Source organism: Pomacea canaliculata, linkage group LG8 (assembly GCF_003073045.1).
Source record: "Pomacea canaliculata isolate SZHN2017 linkage group LG8, ASM307304v1, whole genome shotgun sequence".
NCBI lineage: Eukaryota > Metazoa > Mollusca > Gastropoda > Architaenioglossa > Ampullariidae > Pomacea > Pomacea canaliculata.
This window is the reverse complement of record NC_037597.1, coordinates 17868782-17886664: the sequence shown is the minus strand read 5'-3', so window position 1 is coordinate 17886664 and position 17883 is coordinate 17868782. Positions and strand designations below refer to the sequence as shown.

Genomic DNA, 17883 nt, shown 5'->3' with positions numbered 1-17883 from the left:
GATCACACCTCTTGTTTTTTCTTTCATAGTCGGTGACCGAGAAATAACAGGATAAGATGTTTGTTATGAAGATGATAACACTACCACTAAATCTCTTCCGCACTCCACCTGTTTGTTGTTGCTGTTAACTCCCCAATGTCCGGGATGTACGTTCACAAGTCAGTCGGATATATTCTGTGTTTGTTGGGACTTCTATTCGTAGACAGTCACTGCTTGTAATATAGATATTGTTAAATTTTATTTATCAAACAACTGAAATTGTCGATAAGCACGCTATTTATGAACTTCTGAGGAGCTTTGTAGAAGGTTTGTTGTACATTTGTAATTTATGTCTCTTTTAATGTTTGGTGCTCTCAGTGTTTCATGCAAAAGACTTTCTTGCTGACCTTGTGATCACGTGACTCCCCCTCCACGTGACTGCGGACTGAAACTATTAAGAGGCCGGACCCGACGGGTGGGAGACAACTTGCGGCGAGAATCCAGTCTGTCATGTGACTGCAAGTATTATGTCTGTTGTTTATTGTGCATGGTCGCCTAGGACTCTTTCTCACATTTCATTTTCTCTTGAATGTGTCTTCTTCGTAGTCTGTATGGACAGTCGGGTGTATAGATGTGTATATCTGCTGCACGTTGCTGGATTTAAGTTATGCATGACATTTCACATGGTGTGATGTTCAGTGCGTTTGATGTGCGGTGTGGTGTTGAGGTGGCGCTGCTGCATGCTCTTTGTGCGCCTGCGTGTGTGTGTTAGTTCGTCATCTTCACACGACCTGTGTGTCTGTGATCTACCAGCATCACGTGACTTGTACGTCATACTAGCCAGTGGCCACAACCACGGACGTGTATAGGTGAACTGCTGTCTGTCTGCCGAGACCAACGCTTAGCCTCTTGCGAAGTTCTTCTGTCTCGGTGAGCCTTAACAATGAATGTGACTAAACCGGAAGCTTTGTAGTCTCATGCCTAGTCTTAGTAGTTAATCTGAAATGTCAATAAACCGGAAGCTTTGTACACACCTGCCTCGTTTTAGTAGTTAACTGGAAAAAAATCGTCTGTCAGCAGTCCAGTGATACAAGTTCGTGCTACATCTCTCGAGCCTGCATGACCACTGCAGTTCACAATGGCTTCCACGAAATATAATGAACTCATCTTCTTCGTCAACGGAAAAAAGGTATCTGACTTGTTTCCACATGCAAATGTAAATCACACAGTCGGCAAGTATGTCCGCCTGTCTCTCCACTCATTTCACAACGGAAAGAGGATGACTGCAGCGGTAATTACATTTCAAACCTACATCAGTAAAGTGAGCCGGAGCTTTGCTCATTTTTAGTGCTCATTCAAATAGATTATTTGCATTTTACAGGGCAAAATGTTTCTTTTGGTTCTCACGAAACTGAAGAGATGTTGTTGATGTTACCTGCTTTTCTAAACGCAATCACGATAGGTAGACATGTGACATAATCACAATAACTAGACGTGTGTCTATCCGCGTTACCTTCTTCCTTTAGGACATAAAAATGCAATAATTTTACTCTCACAAAGTTGTTCCAATTTATTTCAGAATATTGTCTGCAATCCAGATCCGGAAGTGACTTTGCTTCAGTATCTACGAACAGAGCGTATCCCTTCTGTGTAATTACCCATTAGTCCTTTTGGTAGCAGGGTTACCTGTGTAGGGTGGCTTGGTCACGTGATGCTACTTGCTCTTCCGACGTGTGCTGCACATCACATCTAGAGCCATCCCATTGCATATTCAAAGTAATAGCGTCCCTTAATGTCAGTTGTCGCCATTTTATGCTTAATTTAAGAGTTTATTCAATGGAAGTAGTAGTAAAAGTACAATTCACATTTTTGTCTGTCTGTTGCTATTATTAGTGCGATCTGTAAGTGGAGATGTGAAAAATGCGATGTTATCATGTCCCTCAACTCATGATCAGTACAGTTAACCGGAAGCAAGCTGGGCTGTGGTGAAGGTGGCTGTGGTGCCTGCACAGTCATGGTGTCCGTGTGTCCACCAGACGGCAACAGGATACAGTATCCTTTTTATCTTCCACCCGCTCTCCACGACTGCGTACTTCCTTCGTCAGAACAGACCAAACTCGACCAGAACACTCTGCGCATGTATCTATCTAAAGAGGAATACTTTGTGAAAATTTTTACAAAGTTAAGATCGTTTAGTGAATGATTAATGATAGTTTAAATAAACCGACGCGTTCTTCTTTAAAGTAGCAGCCAGTAACGGTTACATCTTTGAAAATAATGGCTTGATAAGACATCAGATGGTCTTTGACCAAACAGCTTCAGTGCAATGTGATTACTCAACCAGACTCTATTTTTTCGAAGACAAATTTGAGTCGACAATGCCACGTTGCACTCTGTGTCCAAGCTTTGCCTAACAGCTCGGGAAAAGAACAAAGAAGTAAACCACAATTACACACACACCTATCACACACTTATCAGCTGCATGAGATAATGCATGTTTTTGATGAATGGCACTCGTTTTCCTCGCTCAGTCTCTCAGTCATTACAGTGCCAACGCTTGTCTGTTGCCCGTATGTTCCCTCCATGGCGCGGCTGTCACCACAGTGGAGGGAATCGGAAGTCTGAGAACGAAGCTTCATCCTGTGCAGGTGAGATTCATCCTGATTGGTCAGTTACAAAACTGGATTGCTTGAAAGACGTCGTGATTAAAGGTAGTTTAGGTGCATGTTAATTATGCGTACACTGAGAGGAGTTGTTAGTATTAAATCGAAAAATTTTTCTTTAACTTTTATAGTTTTAAAAGAACTTGGTGTTTCAGGAGAGGATAGCATCAGCTCACGGAACACAGTGTGGCTTCTGTACACCAGGCTTCGTCATGTCCATGTACACGCTGCTGCGGAACTCATCCACACCTTCTCTCCATCAGCTGCACACAGCCTTCGATGGTATGATGGTGTGATGGATGGTATAACGAACGGCACGAAAGATGGTAGGAGAGATGATGGTGGTAGAGGCAAGAGACTGGCATGTTATGTGGCATGAGTGTGGCATGATAGATGGAACGATGGATCACGTGACAGATGGCATGATCGGTGGGTTGGTAGAGGCATACTAGCCTGTGTGCAAAGGGTCATCTAGGTGCACATGGCGTCATTAAGGCACAGCTATTTAACAATCAATATTTCATTAATTAATTATTAATTAATTAGTATTTTATTAGGTAATTTTTTTCATTTTATGTCACAGGAAATCTCTGTAGGTGCACCGGGTACAGACCGATACTTCAGGGTTTTAAATGCTTCACAAAGGTCTGTTCCCTTATTTTGCACGAATATTCATTGCTCTTTTATACTTTTTTAAATTAATTTAACTCGGTTTTCTTGAAGTGCTACTATTTTTTCTGTTTCTTCCGCATAAGGCACTATTTGATTATCTTTTCGAATATTTGCCTCTTGAAATGGACTATTTACATTGACAGTAAAAGATGTTGCTTTATCATACTGTTACTTTGCTACTCAGTGCTGTCGACAATTGTCTGTCCCTTTAACCAAAAAGAACAAGTTACCCAGTTTAATTTTTTTAAATTTCTCTTCCAGGAAGGATGTGGCAAAGGAGCGAACTGCTGCATGAATAAAAGTTCGTGTAACATCTCGGAGAAGAACTCACGCCTGAGTGAAGTTTACCAAAATGGAATCCAAAATGGGATTTTAAATAATGTAATAATAATAGTAAATAAAGTTATTTTCCCCAGTACGAGGAATTTTTATGAAATGTTAAATTAATCACAAAAAAACTTCTATAAGTAAATTTTTTTTTAATTATGTGTTATTTTTAGCGTCATTCTCTTATCATCCTAGAAATTCTGTCACTTCAGTGGTTATATTTCTAGTGTAACGATGTTGTACTCCACCCGTTTAAATTTCAATAGTTCACTACAGTGTCCTCGTTTTCAAAATCACGTGGTGTTTTTTTTTTTTTTACAGGAAGATGACCATGTTGAGAATTCCTACGATCCTACCCAAGAACCTATCTTTCCTCCGTTTCTCAAGGTGAGTTGTAAATAAATTCTATCACAGCAAAATACATTCTCACCTGTGTCTCCATTGCCTACACAGACTTGCAAACAATACACGAGCATCTTATGTTATTAAAATACTTTGTGAAAACTGGGCAAAATATTAACCTCTGACACTCTGTAGTGCTATGTACTGCTGTATACAAACAAATGTCTCTCCATGTTACCTGTCCACCAGCTACAAGGGAGGAAACTGCACAACCAGTTCCTGCAGTTCGTGGGGCCACGCGTCACGTGGTATCGTCCCACTTCTCTCGCGGAACTTCTCGAGATCAAAAGGAAAAATCCTAACTGCAAAATTGTTGTCGGAAACACGGAAATTGGTAAAACTTCATCGACATATTCAATCATATTTTATCTGCTCCCTTATACCTCGAGATTCCCACAATTTTTCTTCTTCAAACACCAACATTTTACATTAATAAATATTTCATTGCATATTACAGAGTACCAGAAATAGTAATGTGATCATTTAAGACCTGAGGTGAAATAACATATTCTGTACATTCAGGGTATACACACCCTGTACATTCAGGGTATGTAATGCATGTAATGTATGTAATGCAGGGCGGCTCACGTATCATTTTTGAAGGTGGATCTGCTTCACGCGAACCGCACTGAAACTCCAGAAAACCTGAAAAAAAAACCAAGACCAGAATAGTTTCAGGACTTATTATTTTAAAGGTAAATACAGTAATCAGAACTCATTGTTGGAACACTTTTACAGGCATTGAAACACGGTTTAAGAAGCAGCTGTACCCAGTGCTGGTGAGCACTACTCATGTCAAGGAACTCAACTGTATCGAGCAGGTTGATGAAGGCATCAAAGTAGGAGCTTCAGTGACACTAGCAGCACTTGACAACGCCCTTAAGGACGCCATCACTTCTCTCCCAGGTGAGAAAACATTCACCTTTTATTCTCACCTTTATGTGTTGTTACGTCACCGTCTTTTGTTTGCCACGTTCACGTCACCGTCATATTTGTCCTTTCTGACCTCCCCTTGCTTGACCTCCTTCACATCATCGTCACCATTATCGTCATTACTGTCACCTTTTTTTTATACTGTCATCGCGATATTTTTATTAATACTTGAGAATTATTTCAGGTTAATAAAGTAAGAGTGGGCTCATCGAGCAAGTGCTGCTTTATTTTCAGAGGAGACAACCCGTGTGTTTACAGCTTTTGTGGAGATGCTGCGATGGTTTGCTGGAAATCAAATACGAAATGTGGCGGTGAGTTATTAGCTCTGACGATTCCAGGATGGTTGTACCTATAGTGTGTCTTGTCTTGTCTAGCTCGCTGATATAAAGTTGCGGCACGCTGTAATAAAGCTTGTTACAGTCACTCATCTTTAAGTCATAGAAAACCATCAGGAGTTATCAACTGATTGACGCCGCCCTCCTCAGTTTTAAACCAAACAACTAAAACAATTCATGACAATAAAAAAAACGTGCAGATTTGAGAGCTTATGAAAAAAAAAATCGAAAATACATTCAAAATACGTATACGGGATCGCCTCAAGAGTACCAATATGGCGGCTTGTTGACTTCAAGCAGAGCCATCTACAGTCTATCCATTATTTTCAGAAGAGGAGCCTAGTCTTTAGCTGCACATTTCGTTTGACATTGCACATTATTTATAAACTTACTTCTTGACACTCCTACATATTATTTCAGAAAGACAACAAAACAGACATTATAGTTACGTGTTTGTGCAAATGAAGATCATGGACATCTTGCAGTCTTGATATTCTGGCATTTTCTGAAATGTATTGTTCTGGTTTGGGTACATAAAGTGCAAACATAGAAGTAGTCTTGAGATTTCTTACAGTTCCACTGTTTTGATTGTTAATGCGACCTTTTTTCACATCGGTGGCTGAAGTCCCTAGGTGGCAACATCATGACCGCGAGTCCAATCTCAGACCTCAACCCACTTCTGCTGGCGTGTGGCGCTGTCCTGCAGCTGGTGTCTCAAGGTAAACACTCGCAACACTCGCCCTTTGTGTGTTTCTTGTGTAATGGATGTTGTGTCATTCCTTGTTGCCTGCAAAGTGAGTAATTTTTTTGTTTACATACTCTGCCGTCAAACAGTTCTGTAAACAGACGTATGCCACGTGACAGATGACCTCACAAATATTACAATAAAGAACATGAGTCATGTCATGAAAATGTAAACAAAGTAAACACAGGGTTCTAGGTTCTTTTTAAATGCTTGTGTACATGATGGATAGATTCTCGTTATCTCGCCATCAAATGTTGGGCTAAAGTGGAGAATGGCAACAGAAAGTGGGTATCTGATCCCCAACTGGAGGAGACATCTGCTCTTTCGCGAAGTGTAGCGAGATGGGAGGCTGGCGAGCAAATGAGATCATGATCTTCCATTTCAGATGGCACGCTTCGCACGCGAAAAATGGACCCGTCCTTCTTTGTATCATACAGACAGACAGGGGTCCTCCCGACAGAGATTCTACTTTCTGTTTTAATACCTTTCTCCAAAAAGGCAAGATCTGTCTGTCTGTCTGTCTGCCTGCCTGCCTGCCTGCCTGCCTGTCTGTCTGTCTGTCCTTCTGTCTGTCCTTCTGTCTGTCTGTCTGTCTGTCTGTCTGAGCTTTAAGACTGTTAGAAAGGTCAGTGTAAAATTAGTTTTTATGCAGATTTTGTAGATTTTATCTTCCTCTTTCGTAAAATACAACAGGTATAAATGTGTTGCAGAACGAATATTTCTTTGGGTACAAACAATCCACCCGCAAGGAGGACGACATCGCCATCGTGAACGCTGGGATGCGGGTGGAGCTGGATACCCTCGGCACAGTGAAAGACCTCGCGCTGGCTTTTGGTGGGATGGCTGCCACCACCGTCATGGCAACGAAGACTATGAAGCAGCTGATTGGCTGGTTAGCATTTCATTCCTCCTTTTACTGTGACACAGCGAAAACGTCTGCTGCTGAAACGTCATCAGTGACGTAAGCAATTGCAGGTACAATCGCGGTCCACGAATAAATCAACGATCAAAACTTTCTGTAATTTCCAGTACCTGGAGCGACGATCTGCTTAGAAGGGCCTGCGAACTGTTGACCTCTGACCTACCACTCCCGCCGGATTCCCCTGGAGGTGTGGTCGAGTACAGGCGAACCCTGACTCTAAGTTTTTTCTTCAAGTTTTATACCGCGGTGCTACAACGACTGCATCAAGAGGTCAGAACCCACGAGGTCATTACCATCCCTCGAACACGTGACAGACCTTCGTCATCAACTTATCCCACACGTTGTGCAGACAATCGCTAATTTCGAAAAATGTTTCATGCTAAATGTTAAATATTAAATCACTAAATTTTATTGTAATCTAAACGTAAAGTAATTAATATTTTCTATAATTTAATAAATTAACTTAATGCGTAATCTCATTCTTATGATGTAATTCTTCACAACCCTCTGAAAGGACTGTTAAAAACTGTCATGCCAAATCACGCTGACTACATCCATAAAAACGAGACGATGATTCGGTTGACAAAGGGTGTGATGACAAAGGTTGCTGTAAGCTGTGCCGATGCCAGCGCTACTAAACCTTTGGAAAGGGAGCCTTTGGAGGCAGTGCAGTGGTTCGAGGCTGGTTCAGACGCCCAGTGGCCAGAGGATGCTCTGAGGCTGCCGGTGGTTCATCAGTCCGCCTACAAGCACGCCACCGGCGAGGCTGTGTACGTGGACGACATGGCGCCACGGCGAGGTGAGGGCTGCTACTCTACATTTTTCCCCCGTTTAAAAAAATTATTTCACTGGCAAGATTTGATCTCATTGTCACAGTAACTATAATTGGTGACGCGGTGAATTTTTGACAGGTGAGCTGTACCTAGCTTTAGTTCTGAGCACCAAGGCAAGAGCAAAGTTGGAAAGTGTGAACCCAGAGGAAGCTCTGGGTATTCCGGGTGTCGTGGATTTTGTGACTCACAAGGATGTCCCAGGCGAAAAGTTTTTTGGAAAGGACCCCACCCTACCACAGGTTGTGGGCGAAGGGTTGGATGAAGTCTTCGCATCGACAGAGGTGAGAGAGAGAATATTTTATGGACGAAAAATAAATTTCGGTTGTTTTGTTATGTTTTGTTTTCTTTTGTTTTCTTTTGTTTTCTTTTGTTTTGTCTGTTTTGTTTTGTTTGTTTGTTTGTTTGTTTGTTTTTTTGCCGGCAAGTTAATAATTCTTTGTGAGACTTCGTAATGACAAATCTCCATTTTCTTCTGGAGCCGTTCTTTGGTCTACTGATTCTCGAATGAGACAGTCAGTACAGTTAGACAACCTGCTGATCGACATCTGTGCTTTTTTCTGTTATGGGGATTGAGAGTCGGTTCAGTATTTTGTGTTTTTGTTGTTGTTGTTTTTTTTATGTGCACAGTGTTTACTTAAATTTGAAAGTCCAAGAATGTTTTAGCGTTGTTTCTACTAGTGTACACCTTTCAGGTGCTGCACCAAGGCCAGGTGATAGGAGCTGTAGTGGCCGAGACACAGGTGCAGGCTCAGCGAGCGGCGCAGGCTGTGAAGGTGAAATACATTGAACTGGAGCCAGTCATCACCATACAGGTACGTCTAACAGCATCATCATACAGGTACACTGACATTCAAACCAAACAGGCATTCACACAGCACTACCATGCAGGTATCGCTTACACTATTATACAGGTACGTCTAATGTCATCATCAAACAGGTATTCGCACGTCATCCCCATACAGGTACATCTTGTCTAGTAGCCATACAGGTATATTTAACATCAATGCCATAAAGACATTTTTTTTTGTAAAATTTGGTTTACACTGTTTGAAACTGTTGCTCGGTAGATCGGAACCACTTTGATGAATTACCACTCTTTCTCCCAACACAGGATGCCATCCAGAAAAATTCATTCTTCCCGTTCCACCCCACCATTTGCAGGGGGGACGTGGAGGTGGCGCTGTCGGCGGCGGCTCACACATTAGAGGGAGAGATGAGGGTCGGCGCTCAAGAACATTTTTACCTGGAGACGCAGGTAACGCGAGCGTGTCCAGGTGAGGACGGGGAACTGGAGGTCTTCTGCAGCACCCAGGCTCTGACTCAGCTCCAGGTAGGCTTCCTGGAAACTCTGTTCGTTGGCTTGTTTCACAACATGTCACATGACTCTTTGCTTATTATTGAGTAATAATAATGACAATTAAATATGTTTGCCTTTTTTCAGACCTCCATTGGTGCAGTGCTTAAATTGCCGTTAAGCAAAATAACTTGCCGTGCTAAAAGGCTGGGTAAGATATTACCTTCCTTTTTTAATGATGTAGGGTTTAATGACAGTTCCGTTTAAATGTTCAATATGAGGTTCAATAACGCCATCAGTCAGACTGTTAATATTTTTATTTTTCGGAAGCTAGTTTGTCCACTCGGTAATAACCATGAAAAATACACACTTGAAGATATCAAAAGCCCTAGAAATTTTACTTGAGATTTGCACAAAGAAAATAGTTAACGCGCATGCGAGAGAGAGAGAAAGAGAGGGAGAGGGAGAGAGAGAGAGAATGAATGTGTGCGCGCGCGTTATTTCATGTAGGTACATGTTTATGTATGTCATAGTAACTATTATCTCCGACGAAAGCTTGTTCATTCGCTTGTTTTCAATGACAATACCATGCACATTATTCAGGAGGAGGTTTTGGGGGCAAAGAGACACGTCCCAATGCTCTAGCATTGCCAGTTGCAGTTGCAGCCATGAAGTAAGTTCAGGATCTGTGTGACTAATTGTTGTCCTTCACAAAATTGAACTGATTAGTCCTTAATTATATCCGAAGCATGTTCAGACTTCATTTTCATAACTTGAACTGGGCAAACTTCCCGAGTAATAATTGTCCCCTGTGATTATTAAAGTTGGTCGTTTGTCATTTATCTCAACTGTGTGGTGTGTAGGCTCGGCCGACCTGTGCGCTGCTCCCTCAGTCGTGATGAGGACATGATGATGACGGGTACACGCCACCCGCTACTCGGCAGATACAAGGTGGTTCTTCACCTGGCAGTTTACTTTTAAAATGCTTCTTACATTTATGTGCCTTGCTGTTATTATTTTTGTACGAGTGTCAATATGTACAGAGAGATGTGCGTGCGTACGTATCATGAAGGTTACGTCACAGTGATAGCCGAGTGGTTGAGTGCCGCCATGTCATAAGCATGGTGACGTATGTTGCGTACGTTACGTAAGCACTGTACGAGCACTGCGCGCGCACGCTTGTCTTATTCAGACACTGGCCTTGATTTTTATCCCATTGTAACCCAAGCGGTAAACCTTTCTTCACTCGTTCTGCAGGTGGGCTTCACATCCAAAGGTATTCTTCAAGCTTTGGACGTTGAATACTTCTTAAATGCCGGGGCTTCCGTTGATCTCTCCTACGACGTACGTCAGATAATACTGTTGTTGTTGTTTGTTGTTGTTGTTGTTGTTGTTGTTCAGAAACTCATACCACAAGTAACAAATGTCACTAAAATGCAGATAATATGTCTAAGTAAGTCGTATATTGTGTAATTCACATAATGTGAAACAGAGTATGATTAAATATATACATATGAGAGAAAGAGAACTTGCAATGATGTACATGTGCATGTCTGTGTGCATGTGCGCTTTCATGAATATGCAAATGCAGACTTCTATTGAGACCGGTTAAACATGGCTGTAACTTGTCCACTGACCATAACTTGTTGATTGTGATGGGTTAAACATGGCTCTAGCTCGTCTGTTGACCACAACTTGTCGACTGAAGCTGCTTAAATATTATAGTGACTTGTTACATTTTATTGCTTTCAGGTATTGGGAAGGGTTGTTCTAGATACAGACGCCGCCTATCTGATACCTAACTTGCGTGTCAAGGGTCACGTCTGCAAAACAAACCTCCCTTCCAACACTGCCTTCCGTGGCTTTGGCCACCCTCAGATGCTTGCTGTTGTGGAGACCGTTGTCAGCCAGGTGGCTGCCTACCTCAATCTTCCCGCAGAACAGGTGACTGATCGTCTGTCCCAAGTTTCTAGGGTAGTTCTTTCTTCATCTGGCACCTTTTTTTATTATTATTTAATCTACCTGTAATCAGAGTAGTCTGTGTGTTGTCATGTACAGATGTTTGTATATTCACACTCTCCACGACACACAAAGATCTACACTCCATGGACAACACACACACACACACACACACACACACACACACACACACACACACACACACACACACACACACACACACACACACACACACACACACACACACACACACACACACACACACACACACACACACACACACACACACACACACACACACACACACACACAACACACACACACACACACACACACACACACACACACACACACACACACACACACACACACACACACACACACACACACACACACACACACACACACACACACACACACACACACACACACACACACACTACACACACACACACACACACACACACACACACACACACACACACACACACACACACACACACACACACACACACACACACACACACACACACACACACACACACACACACACACACACACACACACACACACACACACACACACACACACACACACACACACACACACACACACACACACACACACACACACACACACACACACACACACACACACACACACACACACACACACACACACACACACACACACACACACACACACACACACACACACACACACACACACACACACACACACACACACACACACACACACACACACACACACACACACACACACACACACACACACACACACACACACACACACACACACACACACACACACACACACACACACACACACACACACACACACACACACACACACACACACACACACACACACACACACACACACACACACACACACACACACACACACACACACACACACACACACACACACACACACACACACACACACACACACACACACACACACACACACACACACACACACACACACACACACACACACACACACACACACACACACACACACACACACACACACACACACACACACACACACACACACACACACACACACACACACACACACACACACACACACACACACACACACACACACACACACACACACACACACACACACACACACACACACACACACACACACACAGCACACACACACACACACACACACACACACACACACACACACACACACACACACACACACACACACACCACACACACACACACACACACACACACACACACACACACACACACACACACACACACCACACACACACACACACACACACACACACACACACACACACACACACACACACACACACACACACACACACACACACACACACACACACACACACACACACACACACACACACACACACACACACACACACACACACACACACACACACACACACACACACACACACACACACACACACACACACACACACACACACACACACACACACACACACACACACACACACACACACACACACACACACACACACACACACACACACACCACACACACACACACACACACACACACACACACACACACACACACACACACACACACACACACACACACACACACACACACACACACACACACACACACACACACACACACACACACACACACACACACACACACACACACACACACACACACACACACACACACACACACACACACACACACACACACACACACACACACACACACACACACACACACACACACACACACACACACACACACACACACACACACACACACACACACACACACACACACACACACACACACACACACACACACACACACACACACACACACACACACACACACACACACACACACACACACACACACACACACACACACACACACACACACACACACACACACACACACACACACACACACACACACACACACACACACACACCACACACACACACACACACACACACACACACACACACACACACACACACACACACACACACACACACACACACACACACACACACACACACACACACACACACACACACACACACACACACACACACACACACACACACACACACACCACACACACACACACACACACACACACACACACACACACACACACACACACACACACACACACACACACACACACACACACACACACACACACACACACACAACACACACACACACACACACACACACACACACACACACACACACACACACACACACACACACACACACACACACACACACACACACACACACACACACACACACACACACACACACACACACACACACACACACACACACACCACACACACACACACACACACACACACACACACACACACACACACACACACACACACACACACACACACACACACACACACACACACACACACACACACACACACACACACACACACACACACACACACACACACACACACACACACACACACACACACACACACACACACACACACACACACACACACACACACACACACACACACACACACACACACACACACACACACACACACACACACACACACACACACACACACACACACACACACACACACACACACACACACACACACACACACACACACACACACACACACACACACACACACACACACACACACACACACACACACACACACACACACACACACACACACACACACACACACACACACACACACACACACACACACACACACACACCACACACACACACACACACACACACACACACACACACACACACACACACACACACACACACACACACACACACACACACACACACACACACACACACACACACACACACACACACACACACACACACACACACACACACACACACACACACACACACACACACACACACACACACACACACACACACACACACACACACACACACACACACACACACACACACACACACACACACACACACACACACACACACACACACACACACACACACACACACACACACACACACACACACACACACACACACACACACACACACACACACACACACACACACACACACACACACACACACACACACACACACACACACACACACACACACACACACACACACACACACACACACACACACACACACACACACACACACACACACACACACACACACACACACCACACACACACACACACACACACACACACACACACACACACACACACACACACACACACACACACACACACACACACACACACACACACACACACACACACACACACACACACACACACACACACACACACACACACACACACACACACACACACACACACACACACACACACACACACACACACACACACACACACACACACACACACACACACACACACACACACACACACACACACACACACACACACACACACACACACACACACACACACACACACACACACACACACACACACACACACACACACACACACACACACACACACACACACACACACACACACACACACACACACACACACACACACACACACACACACACACACACACACACACACACACACACACACACACACACACACACACACACACACACACACACACACACACACACACACACACACACACACACACACACACACACACACACACACACACACACACACACACACACACACACACACACACACACACACACACACACACACACACACACACACACACACACACACACACACACACACACACACACACACACACACACACACACACACACACACACACACACACACACACACACACACACACACACACACACACACACACACACACACACACACACACACACACACACACACACACACACACACACACACACACACACACACACACACACACACACACACACACACACACACACACACACACACACACACACACACACACACACACACACACACACACACACACACACACACACACACACACACACACACACACACACACACACACACACACACACACACACACACACACACACACACACACACACACACACACACACACACACACACACACACACACACACACACACACACACACACACACACACACACACACACACACACACACACACACACACACACACACACACACACACACACACACACACACACACACACACACACACACACACACACACACACACACACACACACACACACACACACACACACACACACACACACACACACACACACACACACACACACACACACACACACACACACACACACACACACACACACACACACACACACACACACACACACACACACACACACACACACACACACACACACACACACACACACACACACACACACACACACACACACACACACACACACACACACACACACACACACACACACACACACACACACACACACACACACACACACACACACACACACACACACACACACACACACACACACACACACACACACACACACACACACACACACACACACACACACACACACACACACACACACACACACACACACACACACACACACACACACACACACACACACACACACACACACACACACACACACACACACACACACACACACACACACACACACACACACACACACACACACACACACACACACACACACACACACACACACACACACACACACACACACACACACACACACACACACACACACACACACACACACACACACACACACACACACACACACACACACACACACACACACACACACACACACACACACACACACACACACACACACACACACACACACACACACACACACACACACACACACACACACACACACACACACACACACACACACACACACACACACACACACACACACACACACACACACACACACACACACACACACACACACACACACACACACACACACACACACACACACACACACACACACACACACACACACACACACACACACACACACACACACACACACACACACACACACACACACACACACACACACACACACACACACACACACACACACACACACACACACACACACACACACACACACACACACACACACACACACACACACACACACACACACACACACACACACACACACACACACACACACACACACACACACACACACACACACACACACACACACACACACACACACACACACACACACACACACACACACACACACACACACACACACACACACACACACACACACACACACACACACACACACACACACACACACACACACACACACACACACACACACACACACACACACACACACACACACACACACACACACACACACACACACACACACACACACACACACACACACACACACACACACACACACACACACACACACACACACACACACACACACACACACACACACACACACACACACACACACACACACAACACACACACACACACACACACACACACACACACACACACACACACACACACACACACACACACACACACACACACACACACACACACACACACACACACACACACACACACACACACACACACACACACACACACACACACACACACACACACACACACACACACACACACACACACACACACACACACACACACACACACACACACACACACACACACACACACACACACACACACCACACACACACACACACACACACACACACACACACACACACACACACACACACACACACACACACACACACACACACACACACACACACACACACACACACACACACACACACACACACACACACACACACACACACACACACACACACACACACACACACACACACACACACACACACACACACACACACACACACACACACACACACACACCACACACACACCACACACACACACACCACACACACACACACACACACACACACACACACACACACACACACACACACACACACACACACACACACACACACACACACACACACACACACACACACACACACACACACACACACACACACACACACACACACACACACACACACACACACACACACACACACACACACACACACACACACACACACACACACACACACACACACACACACACACACACACACACACACACACACACACACACACACACACACACACACACACACACACACACACACACACACACACACACACACACACACACACACACACACACACACACACACACACACACACACACACACACACACACACACACACACACACACACACACACACACACACACACACACACACACACACACACACACACACACACACACACACACACACACACACACACACACACACACACACACACACACACACACACACACACACACACACACACACACACACACACACACACACACACACACACACACACACACACACACACACACACACACACACACACACACACACACACACACACACACACACACACACACACACACACACACACACACACACACACACACACACACACACACACACACACACACACACACACACACACACACACACACACACACACACACACACACACACACACACA

At 45.0% G+C, this 17883-nt stretch overlaps 1 protein-coding gene across 1 annotated transcript in view; it reads left to right on the top strand.

Moving 5' to 3' along the window:
* The first annotated feature begins 533 nt into the window (after window positions 1-533).
* LOC112570128 (xanthine dehydrogenase/oxidase-like) overlaps window positions 534-17883 on the top strand; it is a 25800-nt gene continuing 8450 nt past the window's right edge. Inside the window, exons 1-25 of the mRNA XM_025248379.1 lie at window positions 534-909; window positions 1060-1168; window positions 1559-1616; window positions 1935-2031; window positions 2519-2627; window positions 2798-2924; window positions 3226-3287; window positions 3576-3695; window positions 3963-4028; window positions 4233-4377; window positions 4782-4949; window positions 5211-5287; window positions 5937-6030; window positions 6442-6554; window positions 6767-6948; window positions 7086-7248; window positions 7567-7777; window positions 7890-8092; window positions 8504-8623; window positions 8923-9141; window positions 9253-9316; window positions 9709-9778; window positions 9969-10056; window positions 10363-10449; window positions 10858-11049. Of these exons, the coding sequence (XP_025104164.1) occupies window positions 1118-1168; window positions 1559-1616; window positions 1935-2031; window positions 2519-2627; window positions 2798-2924; window positions 3226-3287; window positions 3576-3695; window positions 3963-4028; window positions 4233-4377; window positions 4782-4949; window positions 5211-5287; window positions 5937-6030; window positions 6442-6554; window positions 6767-6948; window positions 7086-7248; window positions 7567-7777; window positions 7890-8092; window positions 8504-8623; window positions 8923-9141; window positions 9253-9316; window positions 9709-9778; window positions 9969-10056; window positions 10363-10449; window positions 10858-11049 (2886 nt within the window). The 5' untranslated portion in view covers window positions 534-909; window positions 1060-1117. The remainder of the gene's footprint in view (window positions 910-1059; window positions 1169-1558; window positions 1617-1934; window positions 2032-2518; window positions 2628-2797; window positions 2925-3225; window positions 3288-3575; window positions 3696-3962; window positions 4029-4232; window positions 4378-4781; window positions 4950-5210; window positions 5288-5936; window positions 6031-6441; window positions 6555-6766; window positions 6949-7085; window positions 7249-7566; window positions 7778-7889; window positions 8093-8503; window positions 8624-8922; window positions 9142-9252; window positions 9317-9708; window positions 9779-9968; window positions 10057-10362; window positions 10450-10857; window positions 11050-17883) is intronic.